The following is a 19,609-nucleotide window of genomic DNA, read 5'->3' as shown; positions in this document are numbered from 1 at the left end:
TTAGAACACGAACCCCCGAAACTGCGTCTTGCAAGACGAAAATGAAAAGATACCAGCCCTGAAGAAACATTTTTTTGTTATATTGCATTATGTGGAATTTCACCAATTGGTCCTTTTTGTCGGCTACGAAGAAAGTAGAGTGTTTGGGACGATAGCTGTCTGCTGGCGCATTTCCTGCTGTTGTTCAACAAAACAATAAATGTCCTAGATACAACGGCAAAAGCTAAAGATTTTATATTTACTGGACAGCGGACCTCTAGCATCCTTGTGATTTCTCTATCCATGGTGCTGATGTTCCAGGAATGGTCGAGACGCTCAGTATTGCCGTGATTGGTGCCCCGGGAGTCGGGAAAACTTCCATTATCCGTCAGTTTATCTATAATGACTTTTCTGAGGTTTACACTCCCACCAGATCCAGGTATGTGTACAGGCCGTCGGTGATTCTGAACGGAAGCATGTACGACTTGAAGATTTTGGATGTCCCGCCAATTTCCTCTTTCCCAGCCAGCTCGAGCCAGGTAGGCATCTCTGAGAGTAAACCACTGTCATTTTTTTATTTTGACGTTTTATTTTGCCCAACATTCACCAACAGTAACAGATTCCATAACTTCTGTCGCTCTCCGTGCACGCACTACTGTTGTCAAAGACTTATGACTCTGGGGAGGTTTTGATTTAGTTCTTTACTGCCCTGTTTGAATGGTAAATACAGGATTTCTCCAGTCATTGCAGTGCATTCCTTCCTTACAATTTGTAATCGAGGTTTCATGAATTCTCTTTTCGTACCTACTGCATTGCATAGCCGAGGATTAAGATCTAGACAAAATATAATACAGAAGCTTTATTTTTCTCACAGGGAGGAAACACTTTGCAGCTGTGTCAGTTAAAATACGGACAGAAAATGGTTCGTGAGTCAGGGAACTCGTCGACTAATGTGTTATATAATAGATGTAAAAAGAAACCCACAAACATTCTTTGCGCTATAAAATCACTCGTGGCAACCAGATGAGCTGGCTGTCGTGGCAAATTAATCTTAAAGCGCCGCGTGCTTAAAATACACATGCGAACAGTTTTCATTAAAAGTTAATTTTAAAAATTCCGCATCTCATCTCTTCCACGTAGTTTTGGATTACAGTGTTACATTTTTTTGAATGGCGTTCACTGGAGAAATATATTGAAAGATAAAGTTAAATCGCCTTTTAAGAGCAGGGTATTAGAAAGTGTAAAACCTTAAGTTTTTTTTTATTAACAGTGTGAAAGGAAATGGAGCAGGTGTAGAGGGAAAACTGAATAGGAAACCTCTTCCACTAAATGCTTTCTCTCCACAATTATCTTTGAAAAACATTTTTTTCAGCTGTGTCAGGATTTTATAGTGAGAAATTGCATCGATTATGGCATATGTTAGAACTGGATTAAGGCAAGATTAGGTGCCTTTGAATGTATGGGTCGACTGTGTTTATGCTTTGGAGTTGCTAAAGCAGCAGTTGCAGTGGGACTCCACAAATCTCACATTTGGAATCAGTGAGATGTCCTGCAGACTGTTCATTTTCTGTGACAAGCTACTTATCATATCGATTTCCTTTTGAATGTTTTTTTCCAACTGCAGCAGGTCTTCCATACCTACACTAAAGAGTCTTATAAAGTCTGTGAACCCCATTGCCTGCACTGATATGTCCATGACATTCAGTAATATGATTGTACAGTGCTGGCCAAAAGTATTGGCACCCCTGCAATTCTGTCAGATAATGCTCAATTTCTCCCAGAAAATGATTGCAATTACAAATGTTTTGGTAGTAATATCTTCATTTATTTTGCTTGCAATGAAAAAACACAAAAGACAATGAAAAAAAAATTAAATCAATTATCATTTTACACAAAACTCCAAAAATGGACCGGACAAAAGTATTGGCACCCTCAGCCTAATACTTGGTAGCACAACCTTTGGACAAAATAACTGCGAACAACCGCTTCCGGTATCCATCAATGAGTTTCTTACAATGCTCTGCTGGAATTTTAGACCATTCTTCTTTGGCAAACTGCTCCAGCTCCCTGAGATTTGAAGGGTGCCTTCTCCAAACTGCCATTTTCAGATCTCTCCACAAGTGTTCTATGGGATTCAGGTCTGGACTCATTGCTGGCCACTTTAGAAGTCTCCAGTGCTTTCCCTCAAACCATTTTCTAGTGCTTTTTGAAGTGTGCTTTGGGTCATTGTCCTGCTGGAAGACCCATGACCTCTGAGGGAGACCCAGCTTTCTCACACTGGGCCCTACATTACGCTGCAAAATTTGTTGGTAGTCTTCAGACTTCATAATGCCATGCACACGGTCAAGCAGTCCAGTGCCAGAGGCAGCAAAGCAACCCCAAAACATCAGGGAACCTCCGCCATGTTTGACTGTGGGGACCGTGTTCTTTTCTTTGAAGGCCTCGTTTTTTTTCCTGTAAACTCTATGTTGATGCCTTTTCCCAAAAAGCTCTACTTTTGTCTCATCTGACCAGAGAACATTCTTCCAAAATGTTTTTGGCTTTCTCAGGTAAGTTTTAGCAAACTCCAGCCTGGCTTTTTTATGTCTCTGGGTCAGAAGTGGAGTCTTCCTGGGTATCCTACCATAGAGTCCCTTTTCATTCAGACACCGACGGATAGTACGGGTTGACACTGTTGTACCCTCGGACTGCAGGACAGCTTGAACTTGTCTGGATGTTAGTCGAGGTTCTTTATCCACCATCCGCACAATCTTTCGTTGAAATCTCTCGTCAATTTTTCTTTTCCGTCCACATCTAGGGAGGTTAGCCACAGTGCCATGGGCTTTAAACCTATTGATGACACTGCGCACGGTAGACACAGGAACATTCAGGTCTTTGGAGATGGACTTGTAGCCTTGAGATTGCCCATGCTTCCTCACAGTTTTGCTTCTCAAGTCCTCAGACAGTTCTTTGGTCTTCTTTCTTTTCTCCATACTCAATGTGGTACACACAAGGACACAGGACAGAGGTTGAGTCAACTTTAATCCATTTTAACTGGCTGCAAGTGTGATTTAGTGATTGCCACCACCTGTTATGTGTCACAGGTAAGTAACAGGTGCTGTTAATTACACAAATTAGAGAAGCATCACATGATTTTTCAAAGGGTGCCAATACTTTTGTCCGGCCCATTTTTGGAGTTTTGTGTAAATTGATACTTGATTTGACTTTTTTTTCTTTCTCTTTTGTGTTTTTTTATTGCAAGCAAAATAAATGAAGATATTACTACCAAAACATTTGTAATTGCAATCATTTTCTGGGAGAAATTGAGCATTATCTGACAGAATTGCAGGGGTGCCAATACTTTTGGCCAGCACTGTATGTTACTCTTACATGTTATTTTCACTTGTATCTATGGAAGGTTTTGCTCCATATTTGCCAACATAGTATTCCCACAGCTGTGGTATAGCCTTTGGTGTACTCATTAAAAATAAATCTGATGCCTTGTTTAGATCTTCAAAATAAATAGTCCCCATTGATTTTGAGTGTAAATCTGGGACAGAGGGGTCTTCAGCCAAGACGTGGCCCTCCTTGGAGCAGTTGCCATGGAGACCTGACTTGTGACTTGAGTAAGCCTATTTTGTGTTTCTTCCCATCAATGTTTTTTAAATCTCTTTCTCTCTCTCCCTCTCTCTCTTTCTCGGTGATGCTTCTTCATATATATGGCTTGACATAGCTGTCAAGTTCCTCGGCCATCAGTGGATGGCCTCCAAGCATCCTCCATGTGGGACTGCTGCTGCCGTCGTCAGGGTTGGGGTGGAGCGTGGATGCAAAGTGCATGCGGCGTGTTATTGATCGTCTGCAAATGTGAGCTGACTCAGGCAACCATAAGTTCTTCTTTTCTTGTGCAGCAATCTGTCAGTCCTGGTAATGATAATCCACCAGGCAACGCAGCAGCAAACACCCTCAGTGTGCAGCCCAATGTAGGCATCCTGTTTTTAACCTGGTATGGTGCTCTAGTAGATTAGTTGTTATGTTTACCCCCCCCCATGGGGCAGTCCTCATTACCCTGCTTGTTTTAAGAAAATATTAGTCCCTGCACAGAGAGTATATTTTTCTGGGGCTCCTGAGTAGCTCAGTGGTTAAGGCGCTTGTCTTGAGTACAAGCTGAGCTCTATGACCCAGGCTTGATCCCAGCTGTACCATTAGCCAATGATGGCCAGGAGTCCACAGTGGAGATCAAAATCTCTTCATTCTACAATGGATAGGGGTGAGTAGGTCAGCCAGGGTTTCCTCCTCTCATTGCTCTTGGGTACCCTGTGACTTGTCAGGTATCTGCGAGCTGCTCAGATGAAGTCATTGGAATAGCACCTATCCTCTAGTGCGTACCCAATCTGTTGTAGTGCACTGTCTGACTTGTAGTGTGAGAATCGGACATTGGCTGTGTGCAACTGTGTCTGAGGATAGCATTTATCCTGCCTCAGTGCTCCGGCCTGAGTTCAGAGGTTGCTGTTGTGATCCAAGCCTAGTGTACAGTTGGCCTTTCAAAAAATGGGGTTGCATAACGGGAGGAAAGGCATACAAAAAAACACAAAGTGGAATGTCCAGTGAAACTTCATTCACAGTCTGCAGCAATCCTGATGTGTACCCAGTCATTGTAATTCAGAGCAGAGCAGTGTGGGGCTACTCCAGTGACTGATCTTTTGATTTATAACCACCAGGAAACGGTTGCAAAAGCTCTCCAGGTACTCTTTTTTGGTGTTCTGTACAGCTATTGAAATCACAATAAGTGTTGCACTGTGTGTGCGTGTCTGTGTGTGTGCACACTCCAACTGCGCCCCACTCAGGATGAATAGCAGTGGAGCCTGGCCAGACTGAAACCGCTGGCTCTCACAAGAAAGGCAGGAGCGCAGGTGCTCCCCCCGTCTCATTTCGCAGAGGCGAGAGTTACTGACCCCGTGCAGAAACGAGAGTCCACTTTGATCCTGAGCCGAGACGCAGTATCAATCACTGCCTTTTACTTGCCCCCCGGGCCGCCGGTGGGCTGTGACGGCGCGGCGCATTCGGGAGTGAGCGATGGGGGGGGGGAGGGGTGCCCAAGCATCTCTGCGTCCTCTTTGCACTCTCCCCTCTGCTCCGCAGCCTCCCGGTCCGCTATCTCTCAGCTCTCAGCGCCATGCTGCCCTCCTGTATCCTCTCGCTTAACCAGCCTCGGAGTGGAAGCGCTTCAGTGAGCAGGGTTCCCTCCGTGCGGCGGTGTCAGCAAAACATGAGCAGCACGTCTCTCTTGACCTTATGTCAGCATGCGAACCCTCCTTCACTGTAGCCTCCTCGAGCTGCTATTAGAGTCTCTGACGGTAAGTGTCTGCAAGGTCACGGGAACAGGAATGAATTGTGGTGAAAAAAATATATTGCAGATACTGCCAGTAGTTTCCAGACTTGAGTGTCTTTCTTGTTTGAAATGCAGCAAAACAGTGTCATTTAAAAAAGACCCACAGAAACAGAGAAGATCAAAGTACACAAAAGTTCTTGCTATTCAAGAATGAAGGAGCGTTGAAGAAGAGGTAGAAGCCCAGAGAGATCTGTAGGAAGGTCATGGAGCCCTGGAGTTTTTTTTTTTTTGTTTTTTTTGCTGTGCTCTTTAGATATAGATATGGTTGCTATGGAATTTCACTTATCATGCCTAAGCTGTCTTATGTTGTTGAGAAATCTAGAACAGATTCCTTAAAATTTTATTCCTGCATTTCCTGAGGATGCTCCAAGGGGCAGCCCTGCTTTTTTTTTACCTCTGCATGGGGAAAGATCACAGGTGGTACAGACCCATCGACTCGCTGCAGCAAGACTGAAGCTGCAGAGCTGCCGTGAAATGAAAGAGGATTCGTGAGGCGAACTCACGCTCACCGTGATGGCATCTGGAGGGCAAAAAACGAAAGGGCTGCCGCGCACGTGAGGCAGACGCTGTGGAGCCAGCGCTGGCCGTTTGTGGTTGTCATTCATCGCAGGGCTCTTCGGCGAAAGCGATCAGATCAAGCTCGCTCACGGCAACGAAACAGCGCTTAACCCCCATTAGAGAGCGGCCCGATGCGTGTTAACAGCAGGGTGCTGACAGCACGGAATAGAGTCAGCGGAGCCGCCTGCGTGTGTGCTCGTGTGCATGTGCATGCGTGTCTGTATGTGTAGTATGTACGCGTGTATCTATGTGTGTGTGTGTGTGTGTGTGATGTGTGTGCATTTTTATATGTTTGTGTCTGTATGTATATGTGTGTGTGCGCACATGCGCATACGTGTCTGCAAGTGCGTGTGCGGGCATATGTGCTTGCATACATGTCTATGTGTGTGTTTGCTTGTGTGCGCATGTGGGTCAGCGTGGGTGTGTGTGTGTTTGCATGTTTTTGTGTTTGTGTTTGTATGTGTGTGCACATGCCCGTACGTGTCTGTATAAGTGTGTGGGCACGTTTGTGCCTGCATGCCTGCACGCGTGTGTGTGTATATAGTACAGCTCTGTGTGTGTGTGTGTGTGTGTGTGTGCGTGCGTGTAAGTGTGTATGCACGTGTCTATTTGTGTACACTCCTGTGTATTTGACTGTATGTCAGGGCTCCTGATTGCAGAGAATGGAAAGCATGGAGAGTTCACAGCCATCCTAATTTCCCCTGCCACGAGAGCCCGCTAATCCCATGAAGTGTTTGGACATTGCCTTAAATGTTGTTACAACATCACCATTTAGCCACAGCATGAAAATGCCTCCTCGTCTTTGCTGGGAATGTGATAATCCAGGCAAGGCAGGGTACATGTAGCTTTAATAAAGCCACTAGGAAAGTAATGGGAAAAGATCTAATACAAATGTTTTTTTCCCCTCAAAGGAATCATAGTCACATGGGCTGACAATTCCGCGGGTTGAAAGGAGGGAGGAAATGGAATACTATTTCACAGAGGGTTCCTCTCGCTCCAGATTTAATGAGTGTGTTAAGCCGCGGCCAGGTTGTGTAACGGCAGGAGCAGCTCGGGAGTGCTGGGTCACCGGGGGAACACAACCCCCGAAGAAGAGGAATCCAAATGAGAGGTTGCGCTGGGATATATTGAATTAGAATAGAGTGCATTCCTGCTGAACTAGGGAAATTAGAGAGCAATTCAGATGAGCGCTGACCCCTTTGAAAAAAACATGCTTAAAGGGACTGTAATGCCCCAGCGATGTTACCTTAAAGATTCATGAAGTTGCTCAAATGAGAATGCTGAGCAGTTAGCTTTGTGCTTTTGATGAGTGAGCTTTGTGATGTCAGTTGGTAAGTGATAAAACTGCTCCTCGCTGTGAACCAAAGCTTTTCAAACCATCTATCACATCAGTAAAGCACAGTATTACCAAGAGTGTGTGGTACTATAGTATTATTGAACACTATGTACCCTTTAAGGTGTTACCATGTTTGTCATCATTGTCTTATACCATTTTGTGAATGTCACTGGATTGATTTTCTTCTTGGGGGCAATGAAGTGTCCTATTCCAGTCATCCTCTCCTTCCTTGCTATCTCCTCTGACTACAATTGCCCTTGGTACACAATGCGTGCCGTTTGGATTTCTGGAGTGTCTGTTGCAGTTTGTCATCAATGTGCTGTGGCAGATGGAATTCAGTCTGACAGTGGATCAGATCCTGTTTTTTTTGCTGCATCTGTATCATCGTGGCTCTTGCGTAAATATCACCATTGTCGCTATCTTTCTCATCACCATATTTTTCCACCCTTGTTTATTTCTCTTCCAAGGCCTCTTTTTCTTCCCACTTCTCTTTCTCGTTCTTGTCTTTAATCTCTCCTGGTCCCTCGAGCTTGCTGAGCTATCAGATGCATGTGACGGCTGGTCTGTAGATTGTCACAGTTTGAGGTGGAGGCACAGTCAGGCAATTGCGTACTGAGGCATTAGAGCAAATCACTTGTACAATAACACTCTAACAAACCTGCTAGTGGGTAATTAAAGCCAGAAGAATGTGCAGCAGCTCTGCCAAGTTTGCAGATAATTAAGAAGGCTTTAACGCAATCATTTGTATCATCTGCCTCCTCTTTGTGGTCTTATTGCTTCTGGGCGCTTTGCGTGTGTGTGTGTGTGTGTGTGTGTGTGTGTGTGTGTGCGTGCGTGCATGTGTGATTGCAGGGTTGCTACAGGGGGACTCTGACCTCATAAAACAGAGCTTCGGCTTTCTTCCCCTCCGCAACACACACACACACACACACACATGCACACTCTTCTGTGATATTTTCCTCCACAGTACATCTGCTCAGACATTCTTCCGTGTTCCAAAGGTAATTTCATTCACCATGTCATCTAGACCTCTCTAAAATCAGACACACCATCAGAAACATCTTTCTCTGTCGAAGATACTCAAATGAGTTTTTTTTCCTTAGTGGATTAATGGCACTTGTTCACCTGCAGCCTCATTGCCTTGCGCCAGCAGATCGGGGTGCTCCCGCCATGGAAAGTTCTTTTGGTAGCTGTTCTCTCTGGGGTCATTGAAGAGAGCTAGAGAGCTGTGGGGTTGTCAGGGAAACCTGCGCCACTTTGGCACGGAGGGGAGGTTGTAAGATGTTCCGTGTTCCGGAGGGCTCTGAGGCTCATGGCAGACCCGCCCGCAGCACACACTTCAACACACCTGCAATCAGCTTCACGCTGTAGTGTTAATGTACAATCTGGGGGCTGATAAGAGCTTCTTCGTGTGTTTTAGGATGCACCTGAGTCTGTGTTCAGATGCCTCTAACACCCAGTGCTACAGCAGTTTTTACCCCTCAATGTGCTGTAAAGGGAAGGGCTCTAGGGAGAGCCTGACAGTTAACACACAGCATTCTCACAACCCTTCCTGTCCTCTTGCGATAATGTAATTCCCGGGTGTTAATTTGCCATTACGATTTTATCTGGCATCCTCACGTGACGTGAGAGCAAACAAGGGCAGAGCAGGGTGTTTGGATGGAAATGGAAGCCTCTCCTTTGATTGCCTGTCTCACTCTCTTTTGAGGGTGGATCTCCGTGGCCCAGGGGGAATACTCAGTTGTACAGGGAGGATTTCATTTAGGTACTCTGCTTTCCCAAAACACTCAAGCAGGCCAATGAGGCCAATGCACACCCATTATACCTTCCTTTTGCTGGTTCACACCTCGCAAGACAAGACCTGCAGCGGTCCCCGGGCCTACACACTGCCCACGAGCCTCAATCTGGATAATTTCCTTTGAACCTATTTTGGCTTGAGGTTGAGTAGGCATATTAATCAGGTTCAACCACCTGCACTTGTCCTTTAATTTCTGACAAGGTTTCTGGGGCAAGGTGTGACACCTCTGCTCTGCTGAAATGGTATCGGCTCCCTCCTCCAAACAGGGCCAGGTTGGTCTTGCCCCCTCCCCCCTTGGAGTCATGAAGAGGAGGCGGACTCGCTGTCGAGCTGCTGTGTTTTTCCTGTCTCTTTTCGCAGAGACTCACCCACCTCCACACCAAGAAGAGAGGACCTGGTTGACAAGGAGATATGAGATGAGAATGCACCATGCTATAATTAGCCACCCAGAAGATACCGGTGCATTCAAATGTGACTGTGTGCCTTTCTGCGCTCACCCCCAACAGTCGAGCACTGAGTCAAGGTGCAGAGCGGTGTTCCTATTGGAGGATGAAAAACAGCAGAGGATGGAACTGCAGACCAGGAAATAACTATGGCAACATGAAACAAGGGCAGCATTTAAAAGAAAGTACCAGACAAACTCTTTCCTTGGTGTCCTGGTGCCAGGGTTCTGTATTATTCAGTGTGATTACAAGTGCTTGGCACAGTCTCCGGTAACATCTCATTTCAGCAGGTCCCCTGTGAAGCTCCGTGGTGTTGCTGCTCAACCTGGTTACACAGTAATTGCTTGGGCATGGATATTCCTGCATCCATTTCCAAGCAGTTTCTTACCTGGGTCCAAGGAGGGCTGCCAAGCTGTACTGCTTGTACTGCTTGGTCCATTTGTCATACCAAATTACTAATTCAAATTTATTGTTGGCACTCTTTTCTTCTTTTATGTGACATCTCATTGGTGATACAAGTCTCAGGAGTTGACATATGCAGTTACTTTCATTAGAGAGATGCTATGAAAATGTATTTTAGCATTTAAAATAAGAGGCATGAATATAATAGAAGAACAACTGATAGAATAATAAGTAGAAGAAGAGCTGACACCTTCCAAAATAATCTCCTCACACTCTTTTGTTAAGGCGCCACAGTGGGTCATAGAGCTTTGTGTTTTCGGAACGCAGCTGGCAACCAGTGCCTGCCCAATGCATCAATGGAGGGAGTTGGAGGGAATATGACCGTATGATACATTCATTTTCTAAATAATTATTAAACAGATATATATATAATATATATATATATATATTGCTGAACGTAGAACACTATATGTCTGTATAACTGTGCTTGAGAAAGCGTTAGTTCTGGCCGTGTGTGTATACAACGCTGTCAGCGGCATCAGCCCCCACCTGTGGCCCTCCAATGGGGATGTTACTCATCCCGGTGCCCCCCTCCACCCCAGTCCACAGCAGAAGCACACCCTGCCAGATTACGCCTGACAGCTGCAATATGATTCATTCTCCCCAGATACGGGGCCTGAATAGGTACCAAGCAGGGAAACAAGGGCCGACTGGGCGTGGGGAGGGGTAGAGCGAGAAAAAAGAATGAGAGAGACAGGGATGGCAGAGGAATGAACCGCCCTGATGCCAACGATCAATCATGAAATCCCCCAGGAAGAGAAGATTGGATCAGGTTGGGGGGGGGGGGGGGGGCGGGGTGGTAGAGAGAGCCATAGGAGCATGGTAAAGAAGCTCTATTTGCCCAACCTTTTCCCCATCTTTTGCCCTGTCTGTCTCCCCACTCCATGCTTTCTCACTCTCTGGATCCCCCCCCCCTCTCTCTCTCTCTTTCTTCCTCACTCTGTCGTTCCCCACCTTGGTCTCTAATGATTCCAGTGCCATTGGGTTTGGCGTGCTGGTTGATTGAGCTCATTATCTCCTCTCCTAAGTGCGAGACTCCGTTATCGCGCACCAGAACTCATTTGTAACACAAACACAGTGCAGTGCAAACACCTCCAAATGGAAGGGAGGCCATTACCTCTTGTTGAAATGAATATATTATTGTGATCGTCGTTAAAGCTCGCACCGATCATCCACTCTGAGCTGTTGCTGCCCACCTGCCTGTCTCTCATCAGCAGGATCATGTTGACTGCAGAATCCTGGCGCTTTTGTAGACGGCGGCTGTTTAGAAAATACCACCAGCAGTTCAATTCCCACCCCAAGACCTCTTGCAATATCAGCCCTGTTGTTTGTGGGTTAAAATGTTAATGGAAAGATTTGTGATTTTAAATAATCCATGCGTGTAATGCAAAGCTCTGTCCCCTCTTTGCTTTTGGCAGGTGTTTGATCAATCTTTTAAGTAAATATATGAAATTTCTCTGGGGCATGTACCAGAAACATTATAAACCCAGAAACTCACGGGTGCCTGCAGGGGACTGTTCACACCTCCTGTTTGTCACTCCCTCCACTCTGCAGGTTTTTAATCTTTCCTACGGGCACCAGTTGTCATCCTCCATTTTTCCGCTCTCTCTCCCTCCCTCCCTCACTCCCTCCCTCTCTTAAGCACACTGCCGCCACTTATACATGCAGCTCACAAGGTCAAAGAAAGCACCGCACAGGGAGAGAGATGGAGGATACAGGGTCACTGTGTCATGGCCAAAGCAAATGGCTCCCGTACGCTGTCAAATGGCTCCCATTTGGGAACAGGTTGTAATTATTATCAGCAAGTGATTAGAATTCTACTCCCACCGCGTTTCTCTCTACATTTAGAAGAGGTCGATGTTGCACCGTTCCAAGTCTTACACTAATTTTCTCATGTTAGGAGATGGATGACACGAACTTTCACCCACTCTGCTAACTGGCCCTGCAAAAACCCTTCTGCCCTGCTTCATTCCCTTCCAACACAGACTGTGTTAATTATGCCCAAGGATGAGAATGCATTTGGCCTCAGTCTAGACTGGACATTGACTGTGAAAGCAGTCTGACTTTGTCAACAGCATTCTCAATTTCAATATACAACAGGGAGCAGACATTTATTTGCTCCGGAATATGACCTAATATAGCTAAGAACATTTGAGACTGAACCGTCATTTTCTCTGTCTCAGAGAAATGAGTTATCCAGGAAGCAATTCATCTGATTGAGATGTTGACTTTGCACCCATATAGAGCCAAGCATCAGAACACAAAAATATGCCTAACCGATATGTATAAGTCAGAGTGAATGCAGCATATGGTTATGTGTAATTGTGGAGGGGGAGGCAGGGGGGTCAAGGGAGAAAGGAAAATTGTGCAACAATCTTTCGATGCAGAACGATTGGTAGATGTCTCCGTTTCTAACATCTGTGTAGTCATTAGGAAATTTTATGTGCAGCTTTTTTTTTTTCCTCCGCCTCATCTCAGCATTTTGTGCTGTTTCTGCTGATTTTACTGAAAGGCTGTGTGTTTAGTGTGTGCTCCCCGCCCCTTACAGGAGTGGATGGACCTGCGCTGTCGAGGGGTACGCAACGCTAATGCCTACATCTTGGTGTACGACATCTGCTGTGTGGAGAGCTTTGAGTACGTGAAGATGATCCGCCAGCAGATCGTGGAGCACAGGTACAGTGCAGCACAGCACACTACAGTGCGCCACAGAACAGTTCAACCTACAGAACAGTTTAGTGTGACATCACACAGTCCCGCACAGCCTCCCAGCACTGTTCAGGACAGTTCTCAGATCAGTAGACTGGGAATGGCTGAAACTGAAATTTGCCTGGAGTCTTGTCTCGTGTGAATTGCTCTTATAAGGCATATGTTCATTACTCCTCCTCTTGCCTTCTGAATCCTCTACTACTTGAACAGCCAGTTTTGTGCCTCAGATGAGCAATGACATTATTTCTAGGTAAATCAAGGGCCCTCAGACAGTTAAGAGGAAGCTTGTTCCAGCAGGCGAAACTTTTGAACAGCTGGCAATGATGAAATGTTTCAAGCTCTCTGGTTTAAACTATGCTGTCAAAAATTAATACTGTGGAAGAATGGGCACCAGCTACACTCCCCTGCGCTCCTCACAAATCTCCCCAGCACAGGGTAATCACTTTGTGACCCGAGGACACACCCATTTCACAGAATGGGAATTCAGTAATGAGGTGACATTTAAAGCCAGTGTTGACAGAATGGCAACATCATCACATTATGATGTGAAAATCTCCTGACATTCTGGGGGACCTGTTTGCATAAGTTTGCATATTGATTTGGGAAACAGAGGCGGGGTGTGTCCATGCAATCGAGGTAGCACATCAGAAAATCTAAGTGCCACTTATTTACTCATTTCCAACAAGGCTTACATCTTTGCCAAGCAGTGTGAATTTCATCAGTTAGTACAAGTGCAATTCCACATATGCCGTTGCTCGCCTTAATGTAATGGAAGTCAGCTTGAATGCCACCAGTTCAGTGACTTTTCCCAAAGGCACCATTTCAAGTGGGCAGTAATGTCGATGGCTGTTTATAGTCCATGGCAAGGCATTAATTATTCAGAGCAGACGAAATGAAGTTCAGAGGGAGGCGAAAGGGGAGTGTCTGGCAAATAACAGGCATGAGAGTGACTTCCAGACGAAGGTTATTCATGTTTGTGTGCTCTGGTGGAGCTAGGGCCCTGGAAGAGAGGCCTCTGTGACCCTGGGCTTTTCGGCTTTATGCGGATGCCTCTTGGAGCTCCCTCTGCTCCGGCTCCCCAGCTCTGCCTGTTGCCCTCCTGTTTGTTTACCCGAAGCCCCAAAGCCCACTGCAGCCTTTGATGTGCTGAGGGCTTGACAGCATCACGGCTCCCCCTCGGTTTTCTCTTTATGTATTCTGTGCAGAAAACATTGTGACAGTGTGTGAATGTGAGTGTGTCTGTGTGTGTGTGTGTGTGTGTGTGTGACAATATGTAATCTGTGAATATGTGTATGTGTGCATGGCGAATAAACAGTGTTTATCATCCATTAGAACATGGCTTGATGCGTGTGAACAGCAAGGTGCTGACAGCATGGAACAAAATCAGTGTGTATATGTGTGTGTGCGCAAGTGTTTTTAGTGGCAAATATGTGTGTATCCTCTTCTTTGTGTATTGTGCTCATGTGTAAGGGTCTTTGTCTGTGGGTCTGTGACTGAGAGAGAAAGATAATCTGTCTGTGCGTGCATGTTTGAATCTAACTCAAATTGCAACGCTGTGTATCTTTATGTCCTGGTATTGTGAACCCTAGCAGCCTTGTTTCTGTGTGTGTTGCTCAGGGCATCTGAAGTGAAATGCTACGGGGAATCAAGGCCTCTCCTCATTCTCATAATAGCATTACTGTCATTTGCCACCCTGCCTGAATCATCCATCACTTTGTCGCCTCAGCACTCACTGATCAGCTCCAACACAATGCAATAAAACCTGGTTACCCTTCACTTTCAATCCAGACAGATGGAAATTTTAAAGGGACCTACGGTCGTCATCCATCCTCTCTTGCTTGGCAAACAAGGCAGCCGCCAGCATGCAGTCCATGCACACACACTGCAGCGTGAAAAGCAGAGGCGGGAGCCTCTGATACATCTGGCGTGTCACGGGTGGTGTCCCTCTGATCATGCCGTTGACCTTTATGGAATAGGCACCGGGGCCGCGGGAGGTGTCAGCGTGGAGTGCTGGGTCATCGCAGTGACTTGTTTGTTGTGTGTGTGGTTATGTGTGTGTGTGTGTGTGTGTGAGTGTATTACTAACCACTAAGCCCTAGGGGGGTAGCATGGTCTTGTTCACTGACAGCTCAGAAAGTAGACAGGCATTTACCTCTTGTTCTGTACCCCAGATTGGCTCATAAACAGCATTGTTTGCTGCAATAACTTTAGTGATTTGCAGCGTCTCCAAAACCAGAATGACAACCAAAGTCACAAGCATCAGGATAGGTTCTGCAATGACACCCTTTTGAGCAAATACACATTTTCCAAGCAATCTCATGTATTTACCAAGGAATGCGATACAGGCGGGTAAAGGTGATACAACACTAAAGGGGTCAGCAGCATCTGAGCAGTAGGTGAGCATCTGTTGAAATGCAAACTGCTATATTGGGTCATATTACAACGGCACACCCAGAGTTAATGAAGGTCAGTGGACATATGGATGAAGATAATGAGACCAGGGGCAAAAAGAAATTGTGGGCCTGAAAAGTCAGTTGTAGGTAATTGTAATACAGCGATCCCAAATTTTTCAGTGTCTGCGAATCGCACCTTGCTGCCCTGCGCCTTGTGATCACAGCTACACATACAAGGGAGGTGTTTCTTACAGACAGCAACATTAGCTGGCACACAGTCAATTTACTGTAGAAATGCCCGCGGCTTGCCTCAGGTATAGACACTGCTATAGTGGATAGGTGGATCTCTCTCCTTCACTCGATATCAATTTAATTTTTTTTTTTCAGTTGCAAAGGTTCTTTGCCAGCACGATGTGAAAGAATAAAACAAATGCAATTAAAAAAATGATTGAATTGTATACAAAAATAATGATAATTAACAAAAAAAAAACTATAATGGTGATAGTAACACTAGTAGTTAACCAGAGTAACATCGAACTAAATTATTCCCTGGTATGCCAATCATAAGTCCCTCCCATCATGTGCTAGCATTGGGTGTCACTGTGGTGGTGGCAAACTGAGGGGCAGGCTATGTATAATGTACTCAGTGAGGCCATGTATGTCTCATCTTATGCCACCTCCAAACATCCATAACATTTGAAAGTGGTGTTCATTTTTGAAAAGAAGGCTGAAATGGCATATGTATAGCGCTGTAGTCCTGTTTCCCTGGGCTCCCTCCTCCACCTCCTCTCCTTTTCCTTCCTCTTGCTTCCTGTCTTTCCTCTTTCAGGGAGGGCAGCAGCCATGAGGTCCCCATCCTGGTGGTGGGCAGCAAGCGAGACCTGCAGAGGCAGCGCTTCACGCCCCGCCGCGCCGTCTCGGTGCTGGTGAAGAAGACGTGGAAGTGCGGCTACGTGGAGTGCTCGGCCAAGTTCAACTGGCACGTCACCCTCCTGTTCAAGGAGCTGCTGGGCATCGCTGTGACCAGGGGCCTGCGCCAGAACCACGCCTCCATCCGCCTGCAGGGGGCGCTGCAGCGCAACCGCTGCTCTGTAATGTGACCTCACACCACTTCACCACTCCCCCCCAAAGCAGGGTCACGTGCCCCTGTGTGGCCCCCTCTCCACCCTGCCACAGGGTGGCATCGTCAATCATGAACACTGGAAAACACGCCGAGGCCTCCTTCTGATTGGACTATCCGATTGTGATGTAATATATCTGAGGCTGTGTGTCAGGATTCCCACCTTGCTCTGCTTCAGACAGATGCTCTGTTACTTCGCTGCACTCTCTCTGCTCTCCCCAGGGCCTAATCTCCCTGACTGCCAGGAGGACCAGGAGGGCATTTCTCTTCTTTTCTTCCTTTTCTCCTTGTCCGTTTGAGCCAGGGAAAAGTGAAGACCCCTTTGTCTGGCAGCTGTTGCGTGCCCTCGTCCTCCTGTTGCATGCTACCTGGACACGGTGCGCACCTGTCTTCCCCAGGTGTCGTTCCTAGCGGTCCACGCCGGGGCCCCCTTGGGGCCTGGTTACTAAGCAACAGCCACTGATGGGTTGTGGCTTTAATGGAGCAGGATTTAGCAAGTGGGAAGCAGCCTGGTGGGAAGCACAGAATCAGGACATATGAAACACTGCATGCGTTTTTCATCAGACACAATGATTGATTTTTCAGTTCATGATTGCTGTTATTAGTGTTAATGACTTTAACATAATTGTTGGCTTATGTCTTGGCATTTGCCTCACAGTGCACTGTCGCATGGGATTTTCAGAAAGAATGACATTTCATCCTTCGTTCAGCCGGAAAGTTTATCACCCCACTCATCAGTGCTCCCTCACTCGATCTGAGCATCTTTCTTAGAATGATATCTTTGCAGCATTAACCCAAGGGGGAGGGTGGTGCAGAGGGAGCTGCAACAATAATCACAGGATTTTTCAAAAGTCTTCCTTTTGCAATCAAACAGGTCCTTGAAGGAGACTCACACAAACATAGCTGAGTGTCCTGTGACTCTTAAAAACAACTTAAAAAAAAAATCAAAAGACAGGAAAGGTCATAGGGGCACTTTGGGGAAAAAGGAAAAGGGGGTGTGCACTGGCAATTAGCTTAGCCGCTCTGGTAGGTGCTGTATCCTGGCAACTGGATGGCTGGTGTGGGACTGCGTTTGCCCGTCAGTAGAGTATGGATATGTGGATCAGCACTACTCTGGTGTGGGCACATCTAGGAGAAGTGGGCGGAATGGCAGGGGAGCGAGGCAGCCGAGAGTCTAAATCTCTGCTTCCTTTTTACTCTTCTTGTGTTGAAGGTGTTTTGATGAATTATTTGGCTCTAATTGAACTTGTCGAGCTCGCAGAGAGCTGCGGAGGCCGCGGGCCGAGGCGTTGCTGATAGGACCACAGGTGGGGAAAGAACAAAGGAGCAATCTTTGAGCGGTGACAGTAATGCGAGGGTCTGGTTGTAGAATGTTAGCGTGATTGATAACACGGGGGGGGGTGGAAGAGGGAGCCTACAGCGGTCTGATGTAGACGGGTGCAGATGTTCTGCAATTATGGAGCCAGGAACCTGCAGGAGCGTCAGCGCTGTAACAGCTGCTTCTGTTCTCATCAGACCCCCACCCCCAAGCCTCACACACACACACACACACACACACACACACACACACACACTCGCACTATGCAGGATAAAACTCACAGCACATGCACAAAATGCATGCATTATGCATTACACATGATTCACAACACAAAATATACTCTACATACAACACACACAGCATGTAACTCGAAAGCACACAATCTTGGCTTTAAAATGGCTCTATAATAATGGGCTTGAATCAAAGTGACATCAAAATGGTATATAGACAGCATATAGATAGCACGTGTTAGAAAGAAGCAGTCTGTCTCCCTTTTTCTTTCAAGATATTTTCCCAAAATGTATGTAGTGAATAAAAGAGTATGTGTGGAACAGTGGAAAACAGTGTTTGATGTTGATATGCATGCTTTTGTCTGCTCTGCTGAGCATGTGAAGGTGTCGGGGATTAAAACTGTAGCAGTGGTGTGCTGATGTGTGGCCTGGGGTCCACTTGTGCACAGGCAGTGGCAACAGCTGCAGGAGCTCAGGCATGTCAAAACAGCAAAACGGTGTGAGTCTTAGCCACAAGGTGGCGCTAATGTGTAGACTCCACAAACGCCGGTACACATTTGTGTATTGTTTAATATGTCAGGTCAAGAGACTGCAGCAATAGTCAGCCAAACTGCCCTTCCCCCTGGGCTTGAGAGGAAATCTGTCAAACTCTGAGGGGTAAATGTACAAAGAAATCCCCCAGTCTGGTGTTTGGTCTTCTAGTTGATACTGAAAATTTAAAAGGCACAAATCCATTCAAAACTTCAGCGTGCACTAAAGAATTGTCTTTTAAATCAAATCAATGTGTATGGGTCGCTGTTGGAAATGCTGTTGTTTTTTGTAGCATATCAAGAAACTATATAACTGTAGCATTGAAACTGCATTTGAGAGTTATCACTCATTGAGCATGGAGCTGGGGCCTGCACCCTCAGTGGAATGAGTGCAAACTGCACAATGACTGTTTATAGAGTGTTAATAGAATATCGTCATCTGCCATTCAATTTGGGCAGAGGGGGCGGGGGAGAGGGGGTGTTATCTGTGTGTGTCATGTTACAACTTAAAGGGCTACTCTTTTTCTAATCTGAGAACATTGTTACAAATGTTGTTTTTTGCTGTTATTTATTTTTATGTTTAACGGTTGTCAGTGGCCTATTTTGACAATGAACAGATGAATAAAATGTTGGACATATCAAGAAGGTAGTTTTGTGGTGCCTCCTTTTAAATTATTTTCACATGCTGCACACTGTTAGATATATTTCTTCCTACCTTGCCTTTTCCTTTCATTATTGAGGTGGGAAAATGACAGAGGAATGAATTTAAACATGCATGAAAACTGCTTTTTGTGCCTGAACCTGGTTGAGAACTGCTTGTGAAATTCTCCACAGGTAACATTAGGTCAGTGGACCCATGAGATTCTGTACTCCGCCCTGTTGTGATACATAACAGGTGGATGCCCACAGATAGTTCTATCAGTTAAGTTAGGGTTGCATTGATGGCTGGCTCCCAATTGCCGAAGTGGGGATGTCTGCCAAACCTCCCAGTGAAGCTATCCCCCACCTTTCCTCCGCCGTTTTTAATTCTTCTCGTAGAAAAATCATGCAGCTCAAAGAACCACTTACTCCGATAATTTGTTGAGTTCTACCGACGAGCATGTGGAGGCTCAGTAAAAGTTGCCCTGGGTCTGATCTCAGAGGAATTTGGACGCCATCCTGCGACCAAAACATGGCATTACACACGACTAATTATTTCAACAGAAGGACGCTGTTACCCACGAAATTGCCCGTTTTTATATTTGCGTTATAGAACTAAAGTCAATAACTGAGGTAATGACGTCATATTTGTTGTACTGTTCTGGTAGTACTGTGCTATATCTACCCATGCAAGTAAAGCACCTATTTAAAATATTACTTGATTGTCTT

The 19,609-nt window shown here is 45.9% G+C and overlaps 1 protein-coding gene across 1 annotated transcript; it reads left to right on the top strand.

The window, feature by feature from the left end:
* Positions 1-168: 168 nt before the first annotated feature.
* On the top strand, positions 169-18,799 carry rasl10a (RAS-like, family 10, member A). Its single transcript, XM_036528089.1, has 3 exons — positions 169-518; positions 12,493-12,617; positions 15,873-18,799. Exons 1-3 carry the CDS (start codon positions 303-305, stop codon positions 16,141-16,143), a joined length of 612 nt encoding a protein of 203 aa, XP_036383982.1. The 5' UTR covers positions 169-302; the 3' UTR covers positions 16,144-18,799.
* The last annotated feature ends 810 nt before the right edge of the window (positions 18,800-19,609 follow it).

The sequence above is a fragment of the Megalops cyprinoides genome, chromosome 4 (assembly GCF_013368585.1).
Source record: "Megalops cyprinoides isolate fMegCyp1 chromosome 4, fMegCyp1.pri, whole genome shotgun sequence".
NCBI lineage: Eukaryota > Metazoa > Chordata > Actinopteri > Elopiformes > Megalopidae > Megalops > Megalops cyprinoides.
Note: the sequence above shows the minus strand (reverse complement) of the source record. Positions and strands in the feature narration are given on the sequence as shown.

Coding starts and splice junctions, on each gene's coding strand:
- rasl10a (XM_036528089.1), top strand. CDS start 303: ATGGTCGAGACGCTCAGTATTGCCGTGATTGGTGCCCCGGGAGTCGGG. Junction 519..12,492: donor TCCCAGCCAGCTCGAGCCAG/GTAGGCATCTCT, acceptor CGCCCCTTACAG/GAGTGGATGGACCTGCGCTG. Junction 12,618..15,872: donor CAGCAGATCGTGGAGCACAG/GTACAGTGCAGC, acceptor TTCCTCTTTCAG/GGAGGGCAGCAGCCATGAGG.